Source organism: Babylonia areolata, chromosome 4 (assembly GCF_041734735.1).
Source record: "Babylonia areolata isolate BAREFJ2019XMU chromosome 4, ASM4173473v1, whole genome shotgun sequence".
Lineage (NCBI taxonomy): Eukaryota > Metazoa > Mollusca > Gastropoda > Neogastropoda > Buccinidae > Babylonia > Babylonia areolata.
The window spans coordinates 40442961-40469168 of NC_134879.1; the positions used below are offsets into that span (position 1 = coordinate 40442961).

Consider the following 26208-nt stretch of genomic DNA (forward strand, 5'->3'; position numbering starts at 1 on the left):
GTGTGTGTGTGTGTGTGTGTGTGTGCGCGCGCGCGCGCGCGTGTGTGTGTGTATGTCACAGTGTGTGCGTGTGTGTGTGTGTGTGTCATGTGTGTGTGTGTGTGTGTGTAGTAGTCGGCCACGGTGTGTGTGCCGCCGGCGGTGCGTGCGTGTGTGTGTGTGTTTGTGTGTGTGTGTGTGTGTGTGCGCGGTGTGTGTCATGTGTGTGTGTGTGTGTGTGTGTGTGAAATGCGGTTTGTCAGTGCAGTGTGGTGTATGTAGCTGAAGAAGAATTCCGTTTGTGAGGCCAATAATCTGACCCCGGAACAGGTTTGACTATTTTTCGCGCTTGTTTTGTCCGTACTGATGTATTCTATATTAAAATACTGACCCTCCGGCTTTAGTGCAGTAAGTCGGGAAAGAAGGAACACACGTTGAAAGTGGATAAGAAGAAGAACGACATCAAAAACAGTTTTTTAATCCTGTAATGAAAATTGAAACTCGTGTGACGGACGCAATAAACCGTTGGACTTTCAATCCAGCTGAGGTGCGGTCCGCTGAAGGTTCGAATCTCGGTAACGGCGCCTGTTGGGTAAAGGGTGGAGATTTTTCCGATTTCCCAGGTCAACATATGTGCAGACCTGCCAGTGCCTGAACCCCCTTCGTGTGTATATGCAAACAAAAAATCAAATACGCACGTTAAAATCCTGTAATCCATATCAGTGTTCGGTGGGTTATGGAAACAAGAATATACCCAGCATGCACATCCCCGAAAACGGAGTATGGCTGCCTACGTGGCGGGGTAATAACGGTCATACACGTAAAAGCCCACTCGTGTACATACGAGTGAACGTGGGAGTTACAGCGCACGAACGCAGAAGAACTCGTGAAAATGATGAGTTGCGGAAATATTTTGAAGGGACGTAACAAAGTAAATATTCAGCTTTTTTGATATGATGTATTTGCTTCCCTTGTTTCGGTGGTTTCGCGAGTTCTTGTGTCTTTAACAGTCTGTCTCCTTGTCTCTTTCTGTCTGTCGGTCTATCTCTCTGTCTCTCTCCCTGTCTCTGTCTCTGTCTGTCTGTCTCTGTCTCTCTCTCGATTGATCACTATCTTGACCTTTGTTAATTTTCATTTTTTTTGTCCTCTCTCTCTTTCTCTCTCTATCTGTCCCCTTATATCTCTCTCCTCTTACCTCTATTCAGTGTTGTAAATGTCAAAATACCATTCATATATCCATGCCTATAATATGCATGCTGTACTGATATAATGATTTCCCCGTTTGTTTATGTTACTGTTCCGGGCTGCATGAAAAAAAAGCATTATTTTGCTTACTGTATTACCCTCAGTAAATAAAATTTATTCAAACCAATTCTCTCTCTGTCTCTCTGTTTCTGTCTCTCTGTCTCTGTTTCTGTCTGTCTCTGTCTCTGTCTGTCTGTCTGTCTCTCTCTCTCTCTCTCTCTCTCTCTCTCTATATATATATATATATATCCCTCCTCCCTCTCTCCCATACTCAGTCACTCATTTCGTTCTCCCCTTCCCAGTCACTCTCAAATGTGTTCGGTCTACTGAACCACCGCTGTCTCCCTCTCTCCATCCTACAGGGCTGTACTGAGACAGGTGTCGGAGGCCAGGAAAACGTCACCAAACGACGCGGCACTGCAGACCCTGGCAGAGGCTTTACAACTGTCGCAGGGTGCTTTACACGCGGAACCCAAACAACTTCCCACCCAGCTCCTGTCCAGAATCCCCTGTCCTTCAGGGGTAAGTGGGTGTGGTTTGTCGTGGGTGTGGTGGTGGTCATGCGTAAAACTGTGCGGACTGATCCATATGCGCTCCACCACATAGGAAAAGGAAGCAGGTCAGAGGTATGGCATGATTATATTATGCATAAATCCAACGCGCTTGTCAGACCAACCGAGGCTACAAAAATTTTAAACATTCATAAATGTGTGTGTGTGTGTGTGTGTGTGTGTGTGTGTGTGTGTGTGTCTGTCTGTCGTGTCTGTCTGTCTGTCTGTCTGTCTGTGTTTTGTGTGTGTGTGTGTGTGTTTGTGTGTGTGTGTGTGTGTGTGTGTGTGTGTGTGTGTGTGTGTGTGTGGAGAATTTTCCTATCTTTAAAGTCGAGCTATGCACAGACTAGACATTCTTGTACCTGAACCCCCTTCTTGTGTGTAAATACATACGCATATGATTAAACACACGCACGTAAAAGATCATGTAATGCATGTCAGAGTTTGGGGAAACACGAAAACACCCAACGTGCACCAACCACTGTCAGATTCATCAACAAACTGATCGGTGTTCGTGGTGTGTATGACAGTCAGTCGTGTCCGACTATGACCATCAGAGCAGCAGAGGAGGCAACTGCTGTCCAAACTATCTGGACTAGAATTTTATCATAGTGGAGGGTGTCTTCCCTAAGTTACATCCCCACTCTCTCGTCCAAGAGAGTTTTAGGACAGTCGACGTCGGGATGGTTTCTAAAGGCCAGCTAGCCCCCAAGGCTGCAGCACTAAGAGCCAGTGCAAGCTTGCCTCCTAGTTTGAGTCATAGTCCTTCACAAAAGACTAAGCTATAAATGACTTCCACTGTAATGGAGAAACCATTGATAATACAGTTCTCACATTGCTGTTAGCCCACCTGTAAGCTTTTTTTGTGTAATGGAAAGAAGATCCCCTCTGACCCCTGGCAGCACGTGGGGTCACTGCTGCAGCAATGCCGGCACGAGGCCAGCCTTCACCTCGTCCCCAGGAGCAGACGTCCGGTCCTCGTGCCCATCGGGGGGCCGCTCCTCAGCTGTGTCCACGTCACACAGGGCCGCTTTGACGTCACCACAGGCCTCGCCATAACGTCAGACGGGCGACGCGTCATCACAAGTGAGTCGGTGTTTGTTTTAAACGGTATCAATTTTTAAAAAATTTTTTTACATTTTGCTTAAATGCTTCATATTTTTCTTATTGCTCGTTTTGATTGTTTGAAATTATGTACTTGCATAATGTAAATGTTTGATTTTTTTTTCTTTTTCTACGTGTTCAGATAAAGGGAGGGGAGGAAGGAAAGAGGGAAAACAAAGAAAGAAGAATGAAAGTTTTACGTCAGTTCCCAAAGATGAACAAAGGAAAAGGGAACCAAGAATTTATGCCTACTTTCCAAACATGGGATAGTTTAGTGTTTGGTGTTACGTGTTTAAACTAGGAAAAAAGGGAATGAATGAACGAACAGTATGTATGTATGTAAATTATTTCTGAAAGATTAAAAAAGTTAGCGAAAAAAGTCCGATAAACACAGTCAGTATCTGAAACACATGAAAATGTAAACTAAGATGGTTATTTACCAGTCGTACATCAAATTATTGACTTGCAACTGTGTTGTCGCAATCAGTTAAACTCTTGTGTCATGACGTACTGATCTTCGATGACGTCATAGCCACTGGGGAGGAGCTGGTTGTGGTTGACGTCACGGAGGGCGTGACTCAGCGAATCAAAGCACAGAGACTGTATGACGTCAGCTTACTTCTGGCTTGTGACGACAGCATTGTCATCCTGAACAACCGACAATCCCTTCATGCTTTCAGGTGAGGCAGTGTTGTGTTGTGTGGTGTTGCCTGGTGTTGTGTGGTGTTTTCCTGTGTTGTGTTGTGTGGTGTGGTGTGTGGTGTTGGGTTTTGTTGTGATGTGTTGTGTGGTGTGGTGTGATGCTGTGTTGATATATTTTGATGTATTATGACTTGACGTATCGTGTCATATCTCATTGCTTATATATTTTTTTCCCTCGTAATTCTTCATGTGCTCATGTATGCCATTATGCACTATCGTACATTTATTAATTGATGGGAGAGTGTGAGCCCTATAGAACTATACTATCATTCTGATGACGATGATGATTCTTCTTCTTATTTTCTTTAGTAATAATAATCATAATAATGTTGATAATGATAATGTTGTTAATAATAATAATAATAATAATTGTTATTATTATCACCATTATCATTATCATCATATCATTATTATTATTATTTGTAACGCGTCACGTCATATCCTGCTGTGTTGAGAACGTATGTCGCCATATTCCAACACCATTTCCTCCTATTTGACATGCATGCATACGGATACTTAAGTCACGATTTCCAGTCTCATGACTGCATAGTTCGTCGCCCATGACGCAAGTTATGTTTTTGTAAGAAACAAAAACAAAAAACAAACAAACAAACAAACAAACAACAAAAACAAAAAAAAGTGCCGCAGGTTTGATCAACAACACGATTGGGATATTGGAAGCCTGAGTGTTCCCTCCCTTTTCTTCCCCCCCCCCCCCCCCCCCCCGCAGCCTGCAGACTGGAGAGGCACTGTGGATGATCGACGACAACGTCAGCTACAGCACAATGACGTGTGTGGCGGGGCCGAGACAGCGCCACCTGGTAGTGTTCCACGAGGACCACGTGATGCTGTATGACGTCACGTCCGGTCACCACACGGGCACCATCCGTCTCCCGGCGTCTGCGGAGTACAGGTTTTGTCTGCAGAAGACGCCTCCCGTGGGTAGGTGGTCCGTCTGACGTCCCTCTGTCTGTCTGTCTGTCTGTCTTCTTCTTCTTGTTCTTCTTGTTTTCGTTCTTGATCTTCTTCTTGTTCTTGTCCTTGTGTTCTGCTTCTTCTTCTTCTTCGCCTTCTTCTCTTTCAGAATGCGTGGGTTTCAGTTTCCACATTCTCTAGTATGTACGAGTGGGCCTTTATGTTCACGACCGTTTTTATCCCGCCATGCAGGCAGCCATACTCCGTCTTCGGGGCTGTGCATGCTGGGTATCTTCTTGTGTCCTTAACTTACCGAATGCTGACATGGATTACATGTTCTTTAACCTGCGCATTTGATCTTCTACATGTATATGCACACAAAGGGGTTTAAGGCACTAGCAAGTCTGCATAAAATGTTGATTTGCACCGTGGCCGGGATTCGAACACTGAGCCATCAGATTGAAAGTCCAGTGCTTTAACAGCTCGGCTGTTTAAGGCCATTGCCCCTCGTGAATGGGTACAATACAAAAATAAGCGCAGTACTTAAGAGAAAATCATAAAGTTGCAACAGACTGGAAATGCACTGCACACGTAAGGAAGAAATGCAGGGGAGAGAGTTGGAATGGTATGTGTGTGTGGGCGGGGTGGGGGTGGGGGGGGGGGGGGGGAGGTCGGAGAGGAGGAAAGTTGGTTTTGATCTGATCTATGTTATTTCAACTGATCCAACCAGACAACCCGATCTGGGCTGATCTGATGCCCCCTCCCATCCCCCCCCCCCCCCACCGCCACGCCCCCCGACCCTCCCAACCCCCAGCCCCATCATACTCCTCCCATAAAATGAAAAAATTAGTAAAAAAGAAAAAAAAAGTAATGATTTGAAATAAAATCAAATCAAATTAGAATCAAATCTAACGAAAAAATTGAATACAAAAAAAATAAAATGAAATGAAAGAACAAAAACGAAGCGAAGCGAAACGAAATAAACTAAAATTAAATGGAATAAAATAGAATAAGATAAAACAAAAGTATAAAAAAAGAAAAGAAAAAAACACAAACAAAAAAACACGAAACAAACACGTGTGTGCAGCGAACGACAGGTACGTGGTGACGACGGACAAGACCTGTCGACACGTGGTCGTGTTGGACGTGCAGGAACAGAGGGTGCTGACTGCCCGGACCATGCAGCCCCTGCCTCCCTCCCCTCCCTCCCCTCCCCACCACCACCCTGCACGTGATGCCGGGGTGCAGGGTCAAGGTCAAGGTCAGGGCCAGGTTCCTCACCCTGTCGTCAAGAAACAGGACAATGGAAAGAACAAGAACGACGACATCCACGTCGACAACAGCGACGGTGAACACAACGAAGGCGACGAGATGGACGGAGATAGGTCAGCAGAAGCTGATGTTCGCGCAGAAAACGAAGGCAAAGACGACGACGACGAAGAAGAAGATACTGATGACGAAGATGATGACGAAAAAGAAGATAGTGAAGACGAAGTCGATGAAGAAGATGAAGAAGACGATAGTGGTGAAGAAGAAGAAGAACAGGTGATTGAGACTTTTACCGTGGATGGACTGTGCCTCACACCTGCCGGACAGGTGATCTGCGTGCAGAGGGAGACTGGTCACCTGTACTTTCTGGCGGTCACCACTCTGGACACTGTCATGGTGTATCAAGGTAAGGGGGTGGACACTGTCATGGTGTATCAAGGTAAGGGGGTGGACACTGTCATGGTGTATGGTAAGGGATGGACACTGTCATGGTGTATCAAGGTAAGGCATGAACACCGTCATGGTGTATCAAGGTAAGAGGGTGGACACTGTCATGGTGTATCAAGGTAAGGGATGGACACTGTCATGGTGTATCAAGGTAAGAGGGTGGACACTGTCATGGTGTATCAAGGTAAGGGATGGACACTGTCATGGTGTATCAAGGTAAGGGGGTGGACACTGTCATGGTGTATCAAGGTAAGGGGGTGGACACTGTCATGGTGTATCAAGGTAAGGGATGGACACTGTCATGGTGTATCAAGGTAAGGGGGTGGACACTGTCATGGTGTATGGTAAGGGATGGACACTGTCATGGTGTATCAAGGTAAGGGATGGACACTGTCATGGTGTATCAAGGTAAGGGGGTGGACACTGTCATGGTGTATAGGTAAGGGATGGACACTGTCATGGTGTATCAAGGTAAGGGGGTGGACACTGTCATGGTGTATCAAGGTAAGGGATGGACACTGTCATGGTGTATCAAGGTAAGGGGGTGGACACTGTCATGGTGTATCAAGGTAAGGGGGTGGACACTGTCATGGTGTATCGAGGTAAGGGGGTGGACACTGTCATGGTGTATCAAGGTAAGGGATGGACACTGTCATGGTGTATCAAGGTAAGGGGGTGGACACTGTCATGGTGTATGGTAAGGGATGGACACTGTCATGGTGTATCAAGGTAAGGGATGGACACTGTCATGGTGTATCAAGGTAAGGGGGTGGACACTGTCATGGTGTATGGTAAGGGATGGACACTGTCATGGTGTATCAAGGTAAGGGATGGACACTGTCATGGTGTATCAAGGTAAGGCATGGACACTGTCATGGTGTATCAAGGTAAGGGATGGACACTGTCATGGTGTATCAAGGTAAGGGGTGGACACTGTCATGGTGTATCAAGGTAAGGGATGGACACTGTCATGGTGTATCAAGGTAAGGGGGTGGACACTGTCATGGTGTATCAAGGTAAGGGATGAATACTGTCATGGTGTATCAAGGTAAGGGATGGACACTGTCATGGTGTATCAAGGTAAGGGGGTGGACACTGTCATGGTGTATGGTAAGGGATGGACACTGTCATGGTGTATCAAGGTAAGGGGGTGGACACTGTCATGGTGTATCAAGGTAAGGGATGGACACTGTCATGGTGTATCAAGGTAAGGGGGTGGACACTGTCATGGTGTATCAAGGTAAGGGATGGACACTGTCATGGTTTATCAAGGTAAGGGATGGACACTGTCATGGTGTATCAAGTAAGAGAGTGGACACTGTCATGGTGTATCAAGGTAAGGGATGGACACTGTCATGGTGTATCAAGGTAAGGGATGGACACTGTCATATGTATCAAGGTAAGGGGTGGACACTGTCATGGTGTATCAAGTAAGAGAGTGGACACTGTCATGGTGTATCAAGGTAAGGGGAATGACACACATAGGCTGGTGACCAGAACGATCTCAGCAGCGTTTGGAATACTTTGCCTTAATTAGTCTTACCCAAGTATATGCTGATCCCACATACTTTGGAAAGTTCAAATCGCTAAGTAAACTTAGCGCTGCTAAAACCGCTGGTGGACCATGGATTTGATTGGTTGAATTGTTTTTGTTTAATTTTTAAAAAATCTGCCATGGCTTTTTTTTTTTTTTTTTTTTTTTTTGTACTCTTGTTGTTTTGTCTTCGAGACATTAAAAAAAGATTATTCTGATACTTCTAATGTTTTTCTTTGTTCAGTTTTAATAGTCCAAACACTGTTACCAGTGAGAATAGAAATTGATTAATTGGCTGACTGATTGATGGATTGATTTTTTTCACATTATTATTATTTCTATTATTTTATTTTCGTGGTGTTCTCTTTTTTTGACTCACTTGTGTAAACAAAGTGAGTCTATGTTTTAACCCGGTGTTCGGTTGTGTGTGTGTGTGTGTGTCCGTGTGTCCGTGGTAAACTTTAGCATTGACATTTTCTCTGCAAATACTTTGTCAGTTGACACCAAATTAAGCATAAAAATAGGAAAAATTCAGTTCTTTCCAGTCATCTTGTTTAAAACAATATTGCACCTCTGGGATGGGCACAAAAAAAGAAAAAGAAAAAAAGAAGCCTAATTATATGCAAACTGCATTTACTGTTATATTTATATTTTTTGTATTCTCTAAACTTGGCACTTTGATCTGATATTCTGACCCAACAACAAGAGCAGTCATTATTATCATTTTCTGTTCAAACAGCAACTTCTTTTGCTAAGCATGGAAGTTTTATTTATTTTGCAAACGTTTTGGTGCAGATAGTAAAAAAGGGAAATTACTCTGTAATTAATGCTAGGGGAGTTAATTTGCTTTAAACTGATCTTTCTTATCTTAAACATTAGATTTTGAAATTATACTCAATACATAAAGAGCTTGGATTTTTTTTTTTTTAAGTGTATCACAAGTGAGTCTTGAAGGCCTTGCCTCTCTTGTTTTATTTTCTGTAAACATCTTTCAGCGTTTTATTTCTTATTTCTCGTGAATTTTTTTAAAGTCTTATTTAAACTTTGACATTTAAATCAATGATTTATTTCTCTCTCTCTCTCTCCCTCTCTTTGTCTCCATCTTTCTCTGTCTCGCTCTCTCTCCCTTTTATTTTCTCTATCTCTGTCTTCTTCTTCTTCTTCTGCGTTCGTGGGCTGCAACTCCCACGTTCACTCGTATGCACACGAGTGGGCTTTTACGTGTATGACCGTTTTTACCCCGCCATATAGGCAGCCATACTCCGCTTTCGGGGATTCTCTATCTCTGTAATTCGTTCGTTCTTTCATTCATTCATTTGTTCATTCTTTCTTTCATGTTATTCGTTTGTTAGTTCAATAGTTCGTTCGTTCATTCATTCATCCGTCCGTTCGTTCATCTATTCATTCATTCTGTCTCTCCACCTCCCTCTGTGTGGCGGACAGGGCAGGAGGGACGAAGCGAGGTGAGGACCTATCACGTGACGCCAGAGGGTCGTCACCTGTACCACTACTGTCACCAAAGGGACAGGGTCACTGTGTGGGACCTGCACACTGCCCGCTACTGGACCTCCCTGCACCAGGCCGAGGTTCGTCTCTCACATGCACGCACGCACGCATGCACACACACACATACACACACACCCCCTCGACACACACGCACGCATGCACACACACTCACACATACGCACACACATAGTCATTCGGATGAGACGATAAACCGAGGTCCCGTGTGCAGCATGCACTTAGCGCACGTAAAAGAACCCACGGCAACAAAAGGGTTGTTCCTGGCAAAATTCCGTAGAAAAATCCACATCGATAGGAAAAACAAATAAAACTGCATGCAGGAAAAAATACAAAAAAAAATGGGTGGCGCTGTAGTGTAGCGACGCGCTCTCCCTGGGGAGAGCAGCCCGAATTTCACACAGAGAAATCTGTTGTGATAAAAAGAAATACAAATACAAATACAAATACATACACGTATGCACACACACTCACACAAATGCACACATGTTAACTCACTCCCTCGCGCGCTCGCATATTCACACACACACACACACACACACACACACACACACACACACACACACACACACACACACACACAGAGAGAGAGAGAGAGAGAGATGTATACCCATACGTATACGTAAAGTATGATAGAAACGAAAACGAATTTATCCCGTCTTGCAGATCACGGAAGTGGCCACAGTGGACGGCCGGACGTTGGTCACTGTGTCCAGAGGCAGCCAGGTGCGTGTGTGGGACACGTCACGTCAGGCCGTCACCGGATCACTGGCCGCTCAGTCTGGCACCAAACAGGCAAAGGTGGGTGTGGCCCTCAACCCCCAAGCCACCGCCCTCCTGCCTCTCCCCCAACGCCCGTGGTGATGCTGAGTAAATGAATAGAATTCAAGGCACCGAAAGGGATATCCCTGGGAACAAAATTATCCAGAAAAATCCAATTTGAAAGTTGAACAATTACACCAGCAGACGGAAAAAGAAGAGAAAAAATTAAGGGTGACAGTGCACTCTGGTGGTGCTGAGTAAAAGAACAGTAGAAAAGTCCATTTTGACAGTCAAACAAGTACGATAGCAAAAGGAAAAAGAAGAAGAAAAATTCAGGGTGACGCTGAACTGTGGCGACGCACTTTCCCTGGGGCTAGAAGCTCGAATTTCACACGGAGAAATGTTTCATGAAAAGAAAGGAAAACCAAATAATGCAATACAATACGATACAATACGATACGAGACACTACGATACATTGCAATGCAATACAGTACAGTACAGTACAGTACAGTAGAATACAGTACAGTACAGTAGAATACAATACAATGCAATACAATGTGAATTTCTGGATGTGCGTGGTCGTGCTGCACCACTGTATTTAGAGAGGGAGAAAACCACATACATTTACAGCTACAGGTATTATTTGCTGTTTGAGTTCGCATGACGACTGTTGCAGATATTCTAATCCTTGTTGTTGTGATCGTTCAGATCACCGTGGACACAGGCGATGCTACAGTTGTATCAGGGGACGTCAGCTACTGTGGGAGGCAGAGAAAGCGTGTATCACGTGCCAAGAGGGAGAAAGACACAGGGGTGTGCATCTTGTGAGTCAGTAATAAAGTGTGTGTGTGTGTATGTGTGTGTGTGTGTGTGTGTGTGTGTGTGTGTGTGTGTCTGTGTGTGTGTGTGACTGTGTCTGTGTTTGATGTGTGTGAATATGAGTATGGTGGTTGAGTTGTTAGAGAGAGAGAGAGAATGTGTATGTGTGTGTGCGTCCGTGCGTGCGCGCGCGCGCGCGTGTGTGTATGACAAGAGAGAGAGAGAGTGTGTGTGTGTATGTGCATCCGTGCGCGCGCGCGCGCGCCCGCGCGTGTGTGTATGACATGATCTGTGCATGTGTTTGTTACAATGTGTGTACGCAATGTGCACACTGTGTGTGACGTCACGTGTTGTGTGCTGGGTGCAAAATGTGTGTGACGTGTGCAAAATGTGTGTGACGCTATGTGTGACGTGTGCAGAATGTGTGTGACGCTGACCAGTGCACGCTACGTGTTGCTGGTGGTGGCGGACAGTGGTCAGTACTACCTGCACGTCTATGATCTGGCCACGGACACCGCCGTCAGGAAAGCCCGTATTGGACAGGTGTCTGTTCGACTGATTACTTTTACCTGTGTATTTGATTACTTTTACCTCTCTGTGACGGACAGGTGTCCTGTTTGGCTGATTACGTTTACCGGTCTATATCGGACAGGTGCCTTGTTTGGCTGATAACTTTACCTCTCTCTCTCTCTCTCTCTCTCTCTCTCTCTCTCTCTCTCTCTATATATATATATATATATATATCTGTGTGTGTGTGTGTGTGATAAAATTGACTATATTATGATTTTCTACAAGACTAAACTGAAGATAGCAGAGTATTGTGGAAAGAGAAATCAACGCAAAGAGGAGAAGAAGAAGAAGAAGAAGAAAAAACCAACCACCCAACCAAACAAACAAAAAACAAGGCTCGGTCACAAAAATAAGTGGAATAGACCGACCAACCATGCCTGGCAAAGCTGCGTAACCTTCCCCCCTTCCCCTACCCTAGCCCTGTCGGGACGCCGTGCGTTCTTTCATTAATAAATAGTATCTCCACCTGTAAATTACGTGCTAGGAAATTTCCTCTCTTCTATCGCTCTCTTTCTGGATTTTTCATTTTGTTTCTGTCGTCTCTCTCTAAATAGTCTTCTTTTCTTCTGGCAGTTATGTATTAGTATTTTCCTCTTTTCGACTGGCGCAACAGACGAGTGATTAAAGCGTTGGACTTTCAATTTTCAGAGTCCCGGGTTCGAATCCCGGTCACGCTGGTGGAGATTTTTCCGATCTCTCGGGTCAACAGATGTGGAGACCTGCTAGTGCCTGAACCCCTTCGTGTGTGTACACACACAGAAGATCAAATACGCACGTTAAAGATTCAGTAATCCATGTCAGTGTTCGGTGGTGTGTGGCTTCCACCCATCCCTGCACTCCCACCCCGAAAATGGCGACTACCTACATGGCGGGGGTTAAAACGGTCATACACGTGGGGCGAAAAATTGACGAATTGTTGAACGTAAGCGATATGTGTGAGGTTTATGACTGTGACAGTAGTCGTGTCTAATTTGCTTTTCAAATTGTTGCATTTGTCACTTTCCGCACATTTATATATTTATCTGTAATCATGTTCTGGGTTTTGTTGTTGTTGTACCCCAGAAAACGGAGTGTGGCTGCCTACATGGCGGGGTACAACCCCCCCCCCCAAAAAAAAACAACAACAAGAAACAAACCACCCAGAACCCCCCCAAAAAAAAACCGTCAAACACGTAAACGCCCACTCGTGTATATGAGTGAACGTGGGAGTTGCAGTCCACGAACGAAGTTTTATGTTTTCTGATCAAACCCTTGCAGATGGTTGAGTCACGAAAGCACCTGAAGATATGTCACGTGGGAGGGTCACGTGTGGTGTTCACCGTGGAAAGACGGCTGAAGGTGGTGGACATCGACACCATGAAGGTGGCCTTGACCTTCCAAGGTCACTTCTATCATCGCCTTCACTCGCCGCCCGTGTATCTCAAGAGGACGTCAGGTGATGGCAGTAGGCTGCCAGCGGCTGTTGATTAAGCAAATTATGTGGGCTGCTAGTTAAGGGAATGATGTGGCCTGTGAATTATGGAAATAATGTGAGCTGTTAATTAAGGAAATAATGTTGGTATGAATGATCGAATAGTCTAGTAGAGGGGGGAAGTGAAAATCCCTATCTTCACAGAGCTTCCAGTTGATCGGTCGGTCAGTGCTTGAACTCTGTGTGCAGAAAATAACTTTGGTCTGGCTCCTCAATAAGATTCTGTTCTTGATTGTTTACTGACCAGTTGAATTACCTGCTAGATTACTTATGAGATGCACACCTGTTTATGGATTCGTAAACGAAATGTTAATTAATGAATTGCAGAGTTAGCATCTGATGATTAAATATTGATTGAATGCTGATTGATGAAATACAGGCATGTCAACTAACCGACAAACGAATTTCAGACTATCCTGTTGACTGCTTAAGTCACCAGCTGAATCAGTTAAAAAATCGTAGAGCTACCTAGCTTTGATCGACTATTGAACTGCAGAAGGCAACTGGCTGAACGATGCAGAATTTCTGAACGTGCTGATGACTGCATTGCAGAGCTGATGACGGTCACCAAGGGAGGTCACCACGTGAAGGCGTACAGCCTGGAGACAGGTCTGGTGAGGAGAATCATTCGTCAGGACAGGCAGGGGGATGGTCCTCTGTGTGTCTGCAGAAGGCTGCTGGTGAGAAAGGGATTCGTTCATAGACTGGTCGATCGACTAGTCGACTCCATTTAAAGTGTTTTTAACAAATCTTTACTGAAGACTGCTGGTGGATGATTCATAGACTGGTCGGTTTATTTACGAAGACTGCTGGTGAGGAATGGATTCATTCATTGACTGATCGATTTATTCACTAGATTTAAAGTTGTTGTTGTTGTTGTTTTTAACAAATATGTACAGAAGACTGTCGGTGATGGTTTGGTTTCATTCATAGACTGATCGATTTATTTGCTAAATTTAAGGTGTTGTTTTTAATCTTTTTTCTTTTCTTTTTATTTTATTTTATAGAAGACTACTGGTGAGAAATGGATTCAGTCATAGAGTGTGATCGATTCATTGACTAGACTTACAGTGTTGTTTTTAACAAATATTTACTCAGAAAAAAACCCACACAATACATGTCAATAAACAACAGAATAACAAGCTAATAACTTCTGTCTTGTTCAAACTTGTGATAAATTACAATCCGTTTGATTTCATTAGACTGCTGGTGAATTTCACACAAAAATTGTTTCGGTGAAGTTGAAATCAAATGTTTTCTATCTGCATGTACACGGCTGTTACTGACGCCAATATTTCTTTGAGCCACTGTGGTTACCACTTACACCTGCAGACACGATAGTTAACATTAACGTGGTCATTATCAGACGACATTTGATTTAAGATGGGGTTTGATTGGCTTGTTGATTACTGAATGGTTTATCAGTAAACTGATCGACTTGTTTGTTTGATCTTTACTGCACAACGATGAAAGGTTGAATGGAAAGCGTGGAAAGCTTTGTCTAGCAAATATTTTCTATGGAGTGGTTTATTGAGTGATTGAGTGATTGATTGATCAATCATTCGGCCGTTTTGACGTTCTGCTGGCTGGTTGGTCAGCAGCTTCATTTTCAGTATCGGTGGCGGACATTTTTAAAAAATTTTTTTACTTGATCATTTGTGCTCTGTCCATTTATTTTTGGTTGTCTAACAGCCGATGACTGACTGACTAACTGGGTGAATGGCTGGTGACAAACTATTCGCATTGTATCGCTTTGAATTACTTTTTGTCACAACAGATATCTCTGTCCGAAATTCGGTTTGCTTTTCCCGGAGATAGTTCCACAGTCACCACAATGCAACTTCACCTTTTTCAGTCTGCAAGACTATTTGCTTCACTATCAAAGAGGGTTTTTCTACAACAAGGACAATCGCCGTTTTCTACGTGCGCTAAGTGCACGCTCCACATGAGACCTCGGTTTGTCGTCTCATTCGAATGACTAGCACCCAGACCACCACTCAAGGTCTGGCGGAGAGGGGGTGGGGGGGTGTAAAAATCCCGGTATGCTGTGAGATTCGAACCCGTGGACACTCGCTTCACAGTCGGTCGCATTACCACTCGGCCACCGCTCTACACACGATTGACCACCGCCGACATGAGGATTCCTCTTTGGGTTCACACCAGTCTGCCCCCTGTTCTCAAGGTCTGACCGGCGCGTCTTGGTTTATGCGACGGTCAGGAACCTGCTCCGTTTCTTTTTTTCTTTCTATATTTATTTATTTATTCATTCATTTATTTCTTAATCATTCATTCATACTCCAGATGTGGTGCTGCGTGTACGGACCAGTCCTGACAGCTTTGACACCTCATTGAAACTGAAACTGAAACTGAGCTCCCTGATCGGTCGCATTACCACTAGAGGCCATCGCTCCGTTTCAGTTTCAGTTTCTGAAGGAGGCGTCACTCGGTTTATCGTCTCATCCGAAAGACTAGACGCTCACTTTAATTTTCCACTCAAACTTGGGAGGAAGGATGAGAGCGGGAATCGAGCCCACACCCTCACGGACTCTCTGTATCGACAGCCTAGCGTCTTACTCACTCTGCAACCCTTCTCCTTCGCTCCGATCATTAACCAGAATACGGAATACTCCCCCAACCCACCAATAACAGAAATTCCCCACTGCCGAAATTATTGTCCCTGTTTGGGTTTTACACCATTCTATTCTTACCCTGTTGTGCCGTGTGGTTGTCGGCAGGTCAACGAGGCTCAGACCCTGGCTGCTTTCAAAGGCTTCCTGAGCCGCCCGCTCAAAATCGTCGTCTTTGATCTGAGCAAGGACAGGACGCTGTGTGTCATAAACAGGTATTGTAATGTTGGTTATTTAAGTGGAGCGTTTTGGTGAGAGTGATGTGGTGTGTGTGTGTGTGTGTGATACGGGAGTTTGTAAATGTATGTGTGCACCATAGCATGTGGGTGCATTTGCATTAACTGTGCATGTGTCTCAGTATTAGCTGTGGTGTGTGTGTGTGTGTGTGTGTGTGTGTGTGTGTGTGTGTGTATACAGGTTACTGTTATTGTACATAGATCACAGTTAGTGTTTTGGTATTTGTGCAGGGTCATGTATTGAAATTGTTAGGGGAGGCGGCGGGGGAATTTTGTTCAATGTCCCGTCGTCACAAATACTAGTGATTGTGTACACATTTTGTTCAAGAATCGATTTTCACATTTGAACGTTATAGTTTACAAGGTAGTAGATGGGAGGGGATCTGATTTTTTTTTTTTTGGGAGGGGGGGGGAGTCAAGGGGGGGTGAGAGGGGTCAGGGTATGGAAGTTGTCACTTTAGGGTCTAAATGCATTGTTTTCACATCGGGTTTTACAATGTGGAGTACTGGCCTAGAGGTAACACGTCCGCCTCGGACGCGAGAGAATTTGAGCGCACTTGTTCGAATCCCATAGTCGCCAGTATTTTCTCCCCCTCCACTAGACCTTGAGTGGTGTTCTGGACGCTAGTCATTCGGATGAGACGATAAACTAAGGTCCCGTGTGCAGCATGCACTTAGCGCACGTTAAAGAACCTACGGCAACAAAAGGGTTGTCCCTGGCAAAATTCTATAGAAAAATCCACTTCGATAGGTAAACAAATTTGCCGACAGAAAAAAATACAAAAAGGTGGCGCTCTTAGTGTAACGACGCGTCCTCCCTTGGGAGAGCAGCCCGAATTTCACACAGAGAAATCTGGTGTGACAACAAAAAAAAAAAAAAAAAAAAAAAAAAGAGAGAGAGAGAGAGAGAGAGAGAGAGAGACTTATACAATCAAAGAATACAATGCAAACTTACAGCGCCATTGACCTTGTTTCATACTGAAATTCGCTGCACAAATTAAATATTATTTTTTATCATAAACAGCGCTGTCCTAGGCCCTCACTACACCCTGAGCGCGGACCAGTTGCTGGTGGGCCTCACCGATGAGGGCCTCATCCCCATCCACGGGTTTCACCACCAGACACCTGCAGCAGCAGCAACGGCCCCGGGCAAGGAGGCGGAAGTAACGTCAGAGCACGTGACAGAGGTGGAGGGGCAGGGAAAGGAGTGCGTGGTCGTACTCAGTGTGCATCAACGTGAGTTCGGTGATTTCGTGTTGTGGTTTTTGTTGTTGTTCGTGTTGTTGATCTTCTTCTTCGTCTCTCTGTCTCTGTTTCTGACTCTCTGTCTCTTTTTCTCCCAGCGTGTGTGTGTTGGGAGGAATTGGGGGTGGGGTGTGGGGAGCTCGAGTGTACACGCCACGTGCGTGCACGTGGATGGTGTGTTAATGTGCGCGCGCGTGCGTGCGTGCGTGCACACACACACACACACACACACAAATACACGCATTCACACACACTCATAGACGCGCATTCACACATGCACACACTCACACAATGCATTCACACATGCACACACTCACATGAATGCACACACACGCGCGCGCACACACACACACACACACAAACCAACGGTAACTATTTTCATAACTACTGATGATAAAAATGACGTGTATTTCAGAACGAGCAGTGCGACACCTGGAGGGAAAGGATGGCAAGCCTCAGCCATCCTTCCTGTCCTGTCTTGAGTTTTGGTTGCTGGATCAACGCCGCTTGTTGGTGCACCGGGATGAAGACTTCCGCGTCTTCAACCTTCATACTGGTGACTATTGTAGCCTGCGAACTTGACTGGACCTGTATGTTCCATTGTGTTGCATTACTGATTTGTCACAGCGTATTTCTCTGTCTCAAATTCTGACTGTTCTCTCTAAGGAAAGCATGTCGCTACATTGCATCGCTGCCATTTTTCTCCTTTGTTTTTTGTTTGTGAGTGTGCATGTATTTTGTTTGACTGTCTAAGTAATTTTTATCCAGAAATTTGTCAGGGGGAATTCTTTAATTTGCAGTGGGTTCTTTTATGTGCGCTAAATGCTTGTTGCATGCAGGACCTCAGTTTATTGTTTCATTCAAAAGACTTGCCACCAAAAGTCTAGTGGAGGCTGGGGGAATATCAAATTCCTGGTCCGTGCGGTACTCGAACTTGTGAACACTCGCTTCCTCATCGGGCGCATTACCACTAGGCCACTGCTCTTGGATTTGTTCTTGGCTTTCTGTCTGTAGTTGTAGATGTCACGGTGGCAGTAGCAGAAGCAGCAAGGGCTGGCATCAACAGCAGCAGCAATACTTTAAGTAGTGGCAACAGCAGTGATGCTTGTAAATTTTATATTGGTTGCAGCAGAAATTGCAGCAGCAGATTTTGTTTTTCTTTCAGAAGCAGCAGTAGTAGCAGTGGCACCTGTCTGATTGTCAGGTGTGTCCAACTATGTCAGCAGAACAACAGTGGAGGCAACTGCAGTCTTGATTATCTGAGCTAGAATTTTATTATAGTGAAGAGTGTCTTGCCTAAGATGCATTCCCACTCTCTCGGCCAAAAGGGCTTTAGGAAAGGCAACACGCCTCCAAGGCTGCAGCACCAAAAGCCAGCGCAGTCTTGCTTCCTAGTTTGATAGTCGTAGTCCTTCACAAAAGACTAAGCTGTAAATGATTTTCCATTGCAGTTGAGAAACCATTGATCATACAGCTCTCAGTTTGCTGTTGGCCCAGCTGTAAGCTTAGGTCAATGTGCATGAATTCCCGTTGCAGCGGTGAGACAATTGATCATATAGCTCTCAGTCTGCTGTCAGCCTGGCTGTAAGATTATGTCAGTGTGTATTACAGTAGAGAAACCATTGATCAGACAGCTCTCAGTTTGCTGTTGGCCCAAATATAAGCTTATGTCAATGTGTATGAATTCCCATTGCAATACGAGCAGTGAACAGTATGCTGACTGCTGACAGGAGAGGTGGAGAAGACGGAGAGGACGGAGGATGACGGCCTGATGGGCACGGAGTGGTACCACGCCAACACCTGCCCCCTGGTGGTGTCCAAGGATCCCACGGCTGACGTCAGCGTCTTCCGGGTCTGGAGGCGGTGTGACGTCACTCCTCTGGCCGCTTTCCTCCCGGACCAGCACTTCTCTCAGGTCAGAGACAGTGACCGCGATGACGTAGAGAATGCACATCGTGTGACCGTGATGACGTAGTGAGTAAATATACAGTGACCGTCATATTTTACGCATGGTACATCATGCTGTGAATAATGAAAATCATGTCTATCACAATCATCAGCAGCAGCAGCGGCAATAACAACATCGTCATCAAATGTGTTCATGTTTTACGTCATGTGAAATCATTATCATATTCATCATCATTACCATCATTCTCCGTCACCACAGCCAATAGTCACCATCACAACAATGGCATCGTATCACACCCATCTAAATCTTCCTCTATCATCATCATCATCGCCACTGACGATGACAAAAACTTATCCCTGCACCCCCCCAACCCTCCCAAAACCCCATTCGCGATGTCGAGGGCTATTTTAGAGAATAACTAGAATCATCATCTTCCGGAAATTATGTGTTAGGAATTTCCTCTTTTCTATCGCTCACTTTGTTTCTGGCCTTGTACTTTTCTTTCTGCTGTTTTTTTCTTTCTATTTTCTTTTCTTTTCTACCTTGCTGGTCGGTCCATTTACCTCCCCCCTCTCCACCCCCTTCTTTATTTTTAAATCTAGAAGCTTTTTTCTTGATGTGATAATTGGGCATTATTGCTATGGTGCGCCATTTTTATTTGCGCCTATGACTTGTGAGTTGCATATCGTTTGGCTTTTTGTTTTTGTATGCTTGACACTTTCTAGAATTTCGTGTCTTATGTAGTATTGTGTTTATGTTCAGGTTATTTACTTTTGAGCCTGTAGAGGAAAACAAATTGACAGAATGATCAACGCCACTGGCATGTCGTAAATCTATGTGCATGAATGTTAACCAACAAACCGATAGATTGATAGATAGACAGAGTTTAGATAAAAATGAATGAATGAATAAAAGGATAAATTAACCAATTAATAACTGCATGCATACACATGTCAGCTGACAGGCAGAGTCATCTTGTTACCTGAGCACGGGGAGGACTTCCTGGTGCTGCCTCACACCGGGGACACACCTGTGCTGTTCCACCTGCAGGGCGCAGACACCCACACGTTGCTAGGCAACCAGATCTCGCTCGCCGCCCTCCCGGCCTTGTTCCGGGGAGAAGGTGCGTGCCCCCCCCCCCCCCCCCACCCCCCGGGTGTCCACTGGACTGTATTTCATGAACACAACAACCGAGTGGTTAAAGTGTTGGACTTTTGATCCAAGGGTCCCGGGGTTTGAGTCCCAGTCGTGGCGCCAGTGGGTTAAGCTAGTCGGTTCACAGTGCAACACTAACCTGGCACCATATTGTTAAGCCAGTCAGTTCACAGTGCAACACTAACCTGTCGCCATACTGTGAAGCCAGTCAGTTCACAGTGCAACACTAACCTGGCACCATATTGTTAAGCCAGTCAGTTCACAGTGCAACACTAACCTGTCGCCATAAGGTGAAGCCAGTCAGTTCACAGTGCAACACTAACCTGTCGCCATAAGGTGAAGCTAGTCAGTTCACAGTGCAACACTAACCTGTCGCCATAAGGTGAAGCTAGTCAGTTCACAGTGCAACACTAACCTGTCGCCATAAGGTGAAGCTAGTCAGTTCACAGTGCAACACTAACCTGGCACCATAAGGTGAAGCTAGTCAGTTCACAGTGCAACACTAACCTGTCGCCATAAGGTGAAGCTAGTCAGTTCACAGTGCAACACTAACCTGTCGCCATAAGGTGAAGCCAGTCAGTTCACAGTGCAACACTAACCTGTCGCCATAAGGTGAAGCTAGTCAGTTCACAGTGCAACACTAACCTGTCGCCATAAGGTGAAGCTAGTCAGTTCACAGTGCAACACTAACCTGGCACCATATTGTTAAGCCAGTCAGTTCACAGTGCAACACTAACCTGGCACCATATTGTTAAGCTAGTCAGTTCATAGTGCAACACTAACCTGGCACCATATTGTTAAGCCAGTCAGTTCACAGTGCAACACTAACCTGGCACCATAAGGTGAAGCTAGTCAGTTCACAGTGCAACACTAACCTGTCGCCATATTGTTAATCCAGTCAGTTCACAGTGCAACACTCCCTGGCGACATAAGGTGAAGCCAGTCAGTTTAGAGTGCAATACTCCCTGTCACCAGAAGGTGAAGGCAGTCATTTCAGAGTGCAACACTCCCTGTCACCAGAAGGTGAAGCCAGTCAGTGCAGAGTGCAATACACCCTTACGACGTAAGGTGAAGGCAGTCAGTTCAGAGTGCAACACTCCCTGGCGACATAAGGTGAAGCCAGTTAGTTTAGAGTGCAATACTCCCTGACGACATAAGGTGAAGGCAGTCATTTCAGAGTGCAACACTCCCTGTCACCAGAAGGTGAAGGCAGTCAGTTCAGAGTGCAATACTCCCTGGCGCCATAAGGTAAAGCCAGTCAGTTCAGAGTGCAACACTCCCTGTCACCAGAAGGTGAAGGCAGTCAGTTCAGAGTGCAATACTCCCTGACGACGTAAGGTGAAGGCAGTCAGTTCAGAGTGCAACACTCCCTGGTGCCAGAAGGTTAAGCCAGTCAGTTCAGAGTGCAACATTCCACTAACGCAAAAAGGTAAAACCAGTCTGTTCAGAGTGCAACACTCCCTGTCACCAGAAGCACAGAAAATATGGTGTCCAACAACAGCTGGGGATTCCCTTGTGGCGTGTACGAAATATGGCTTATCCTACCCCTGAAAATTAAGTAGCAGTAGGTTCGCGGATAACCGACCCCGATCTGGACGCGTTTCAGTGAGTGACATGGGCCCTCTGCTTTTCTGCCACTGAAATGCGACATTAGTGGTAAAAGGGTTAAGGTTGGTGATTTTCCCATCTCCCAGGTCAACGGATGTGCAAATAAAAAAAAATTGCTAGCGCATTTAAACAATTACATATATGTTGACCTGGGAAATGGAGAAAAATATCTCCGTCCTTAACCGACCAGCGCCGAAACCGGGATTCGAACCCATTACCATCAGATTCGAAGTCCAACGCTCTTACCACTCGGCTGTTCTGCCCATGTTGAAGGAAGTGATCTAATAATAAAGATTTTTCTGAGGCAACTGACAGTGATGAATGTGGTTAAGAAGCATCGAATATGAAACACTCAAGCGTAAGCTGGTCTTTAAACAGCCATGCAAATAAACAGAGAACCAGGCTGATGCCATAATTTTATTGATGCGATAATTTTTATTGAACTTTAATCGATCTACCTTGAAACATGAAAAAAAAGCTTTTGATATCCAAAACAAAAATAATATGAAACATGTCTGTGCCAAATATGAAACACAGTTTCATATTAGGACCATGTGCTAATAATGTGGCATGGCAGTGCCTAATGCTAAACATCAATAATGCTTAACAAACTGAGCTGATAACGAAGGACGGAAAAACATGGCAAGAAACTACACAACAGAAATCTCATAGTGCTTCGCTTAAAAACATGCACACAAGCACGCACCCACGCACGCACACCCTCCCCCCCCCCCCCCACCCCCCGCCCCACCCATAACCCAAACTGTCTTCGCACGATACAGGAAGCACTCTCGAAAGAACAGCGAAAGAACCAGCTATGTGACGTAAAACAGCAATGTGACACACAATGCGTCAGCTCGATGAAACACGTCTTCTTTACTTGCGCCTCATTCGAAACGCCGTTCCTGATATGAAACAGTGTTTTATGATTGGGGGATTACTTGTTCCATGTTAGGAATAATGTAGGAATCCACTACGATGCCTGTTCTTCTAAAAAGAAATAAATTCTGCATCAGTGCTGCCTACGACCTTGTTTCTGAGTGACTGGACTGTACTGTTGTGATATTCGTCTAGAAATGTTTGCAACATGTACAGAATGATCATGGCAGAACAAAGAAAGTAAGTTATCGACACGAAACGAAATTTGAAATCGTACTTTCATTTTCAGATGTATCTGCGATCGCTATTTCGGACACTGACCAATGATCACGGGATGAATCTCTTGTTTTACTCTACTGCTGGATTTTCGAAACTTCCTCCCTATGTATGAAGTATCAACCTAAAAAATGAAGTAAACCAAATAAACAAATAAATAACAGTAATCAAATATAATGAAACTGAAACATCTCTATAAACAGGCACCTAAATGACTGAAAAGAAATAAGAATGGAATGATCAGCAAACGTATACACACCCATACACGTATACCTACATACTCAGCAGCAGTGAATGGTAGTTGAAGGCCAACTAACAGTAGCATTTACTGTTTAGGGCGCTTGTTTTGTAAGATGCGGAAAGGAGATCAGTTTGTCTCTGTGTGTTTGTTTTCAGAATTGGACCTGACACTTGACGGCCTCAATGTGAACGTGGGGAATGATGATGCAAACGATCCTGACGATGATGATGATGATGATGAAAAATGATGATGACGTCATGTGGAAAATAGAAGCAAGGACTTATAAATCTATCCAAATTCGTTGATAGAAGAGGCAGAGGCCTGTTCCCCACAATATTTCTGATCAATTAATTTACCAAACGTTCGGCTAAACGCCGGTGTGTGTGTGTGTGTGTGTGTGTGTGTGTGTTAGGTCGGATAGAAGCGAGTTTAGCTTCAGTGCCTATTCAACCCAATCAAGGAAAGGCGTGTGCATTAAAAATTTTCTTTCAGAATCTTTTGTCCCTCCTTTACTTCGTATAATTTCTCAAATCATAGACTGTGTTATTGTGTGTGTGGGTGTGCGCGTTAAACAGATAGGCGACATTTGATATCAGTGTCAATGTTAATGACAACACTATGCATCTCTTTCACAATCCTGGCATGCTTGGATCAACTCATTTCCATGATCACGCATCTCTGATGAATTGTATCATTATTGTTAATCATACAGGGAACCTGTGTGTGCATATCAGTGTCTGTGTGCGAGCCTGAGCGTGCGTTAATGTATTATACTTACAACCAAGAATGAAGGTTACTCAGTTTCTGATTTTAATCACAATTGTTTCTCTTTATTTGCATGAGTATTATTTTAAATGTATCGTGATTCGCTTTCAGAAGCTAGTTTGGAATGTTAGTAGAACCTGCAAGTGTCCAGTAGACAAAAAATGCTATTGTTCATCAGCCAATAAGAATTACAGTGGATACTGTTTAGCCCTTTCCTTCCTTGAATGGAGCTCAGAGCGCTTTACAATAAACATATAACACACACAACACGCAATAACTTACAAAAGGAAGAATAAAAGTAATGATTTGATGCACAAAAGCAAAAAACAGATTCAGAGACTACGCGTATTACATTACTTAATCGCACACACACACACAGAATTTGCATGGCTTATAATTGAAGGTCATTGGAAACGTATGGAAGGTCTATGCATTGGCGTTTTCAAAAAGATGTGTTTTCATACCAGCTTTAAAAGATCGTCATGAGGGAGAGTGGCGTAGATCGTGATGGAGGTAAACTGTTCCAGCCAATTGGAGCTGATTGAGGAAAGAAAGAATCACTGCAGGATCCTGTTTCAACACGGGGCGTTGTGAATCGGAAGATGATCTAAGTTGTTTTGGGGTGAGTGGGTGTAGGTTTCAATTGTAGCCGGTTGGGCAGGGTTCTCTCACCACATCAGCACCAGTTTTCTTCAAGGCTTTATTGAGGACGCGACGGGGAACGTATCGGGACTTGGGTAAAGGGAACAGGAGAGCGGGGGGGTTAAAGGGCAAGGAACTGTCCTCGAACAAGGAGGAAAATAAATAAATAAGTAAATGATTACCCTGTGGACAAAACAACAAAGTCCTCGTAAGCAAGCGTGCAGTAATGTCTACGTTCATTCACTCACTCACTCCAAACATCACTTTACCAAATATTTCACATGAATATACAATTGTTACAAACGTGTGATAAGACTAAACTATCCCATTAATTGAAATGAGCAATTGCTTCCCAATTCGAAATTGTCTAATTTCTTAAAGATATTTATATAAATCCTAGAAACTTCAAAACGTAAGTTGAGGTTACATTTCAGTTAAGATTAACTCGGTTATTCGAAATAATTGCAAATCCGTTCAAATGCATGACATCTAAACTCATAGTAAACTGATATAATAATATTAATAAGGAAATACAAATAGCATTTACATTTTGGTATCAATTTCTCAGTGCTAGAAATTCTTACTGTAAAGTATGATATATTTCACTCACCCTATCAGGTTGACAGAGGCCCGCACACACACTGCTGTTGCCTGTTCTCTTTAAAGCTAACTGAGAACTGATGATATTATTGGTTCTACAAGGAAAGGGTAGGTGAACTCACTTAGTAAAAACATATCAAGATGCAGCACATCCACCTTACATGAATATTATTTTGCACATGAAGTAATGATGCTAAAGCCAACACGGGACATGAACGTGCACTCTCTCTCTCTCTCTCTCTCTCTCTGCGGGACAAAGAGAACAATTTCACCCTGAATGCGAGCAGAAATTGGTAACCAGTGAAGATAATGCAGAAGGTGCGTGAAATTGTCAGTCTTTTTGGTTCTAAAGATTAACCTTGCTGTAATGTGTGAGTGAAGGGGAGAGAGAGATTCTAAAGATTAACCTTGCTGCAATGTGTGAGTGAAGGGGAGAGAGAGGGGGGGAGGAGAGAGAGAGTTGCTCTTATAATTTTGCTTCTTCCTCTGTTTTGTAAATGATGCTCAGGACTATATTGCAGAGAAACAAATGTTATTGTCATAATTCTGTAAGACGTGCATAAACTTCTCAAAACGTTTATTTTCTGTGTCAGTTTCAATTGCCTTGTTCGTTTTTCCAAAACTGCGAGCGTGAATTGCACCTATTGTCAAGAATTTAGTTAAGAATAGAAGAAAATCATATCTTGTCGCGAGTGCCACATGGAAAATATAGTTGCGTCGCTACCTGCCCCTGTAGCGAGTTAGCCCACGCTGGGGCAGATGGCGACATTTTCCGTGGGGTACTTTGAAGACAGACTGTGATAAAATTTGATCATAATATTTCGGACTTCATTCATCAGAAGAAAGATTAAAGTTTTTGCGAGCAGTCTTATCTGTACAATTTCTAATCAGAAAACACACATGTAAAAATGCGTCGCGAGGGTCCCCAGTCTCCCGAATAGCATTTATATCTGTTCAGCTCTGCTCCGTTTTGGCGGCGATGTCGACCTCATTATGATATGGAGAAAAAAACAAAACAAAAACAAAAACAAAAAAACAACAACAAACAACAAAACAAAAACAAACTACTAACAACACAGAACAATGTGATGGTATCTAATGTATTCATCTTATCAATTCTGATGGTGTTTGCAAT

At 44.2% G+C, this 26208-nt stretch overlaps 1 protein-coding gene across 1 annotated transcript in view; it reads left to right on the top strand.

The window, feature by feature from the left end:
* Positions 1-25214, top strand: part of LOC143281459 (uncharacterized) — a 27012-nt gene extending 1798 nt beyond the window's left edge. Inside the window, exons 3-19 of the mRNA XM_076586671.1 lie at positions 1587-1746; positions 2678-2861; positions 3412-3559; positions 4312-4523; positions 5584-6171; positions 9190-9332; positions 9934-10068; positions 10739-10854; positions 11269-11392; positions 12677-12854; positions 13443-13570; positions 15626-15732; positions 16778-16989; positions 17414-17554; positions 18729-18913; positions 19865-20030; positions 23222-25214. Of these exons, the coding sequence (XP_076442786.1) occupies positions 1587-1746; positions 2678-2861; positions 3412-3559; positions 4312-4523; positions 5584-6171; positions 9190-9332; positions 9934-10068; positions 10739-10854; positions 11269-11392; positions 12677-12854; positions 13443-13570; positions 15626-15732; positions 16778-16989; positions 17414-17554; positions 18729-18913; positions 19865-20030; positions 23222-23313 (3019 nt within the window). The 3' untranslated portion in view covers positions 23314-25214. The remainder of the gene's footprint in view (positions 1-1586; positions 1747-2677; positions 2862-3411; positions 3560-4311; positions 4524-5583; positions 6172-9189; positions 9333-9933; positions 10069-10738; positions 10855-11268; positions 11393-12676; positions 12855-13442; positions 13571-15625; positions 15733-16777; positions 16990-17413; positions 17555-18728; positions 18914-19864; positions 20031-23221) is intronic.
* The last annotated feature ends 994 nt before the right edge of the window (positions 25215-26208 follow it).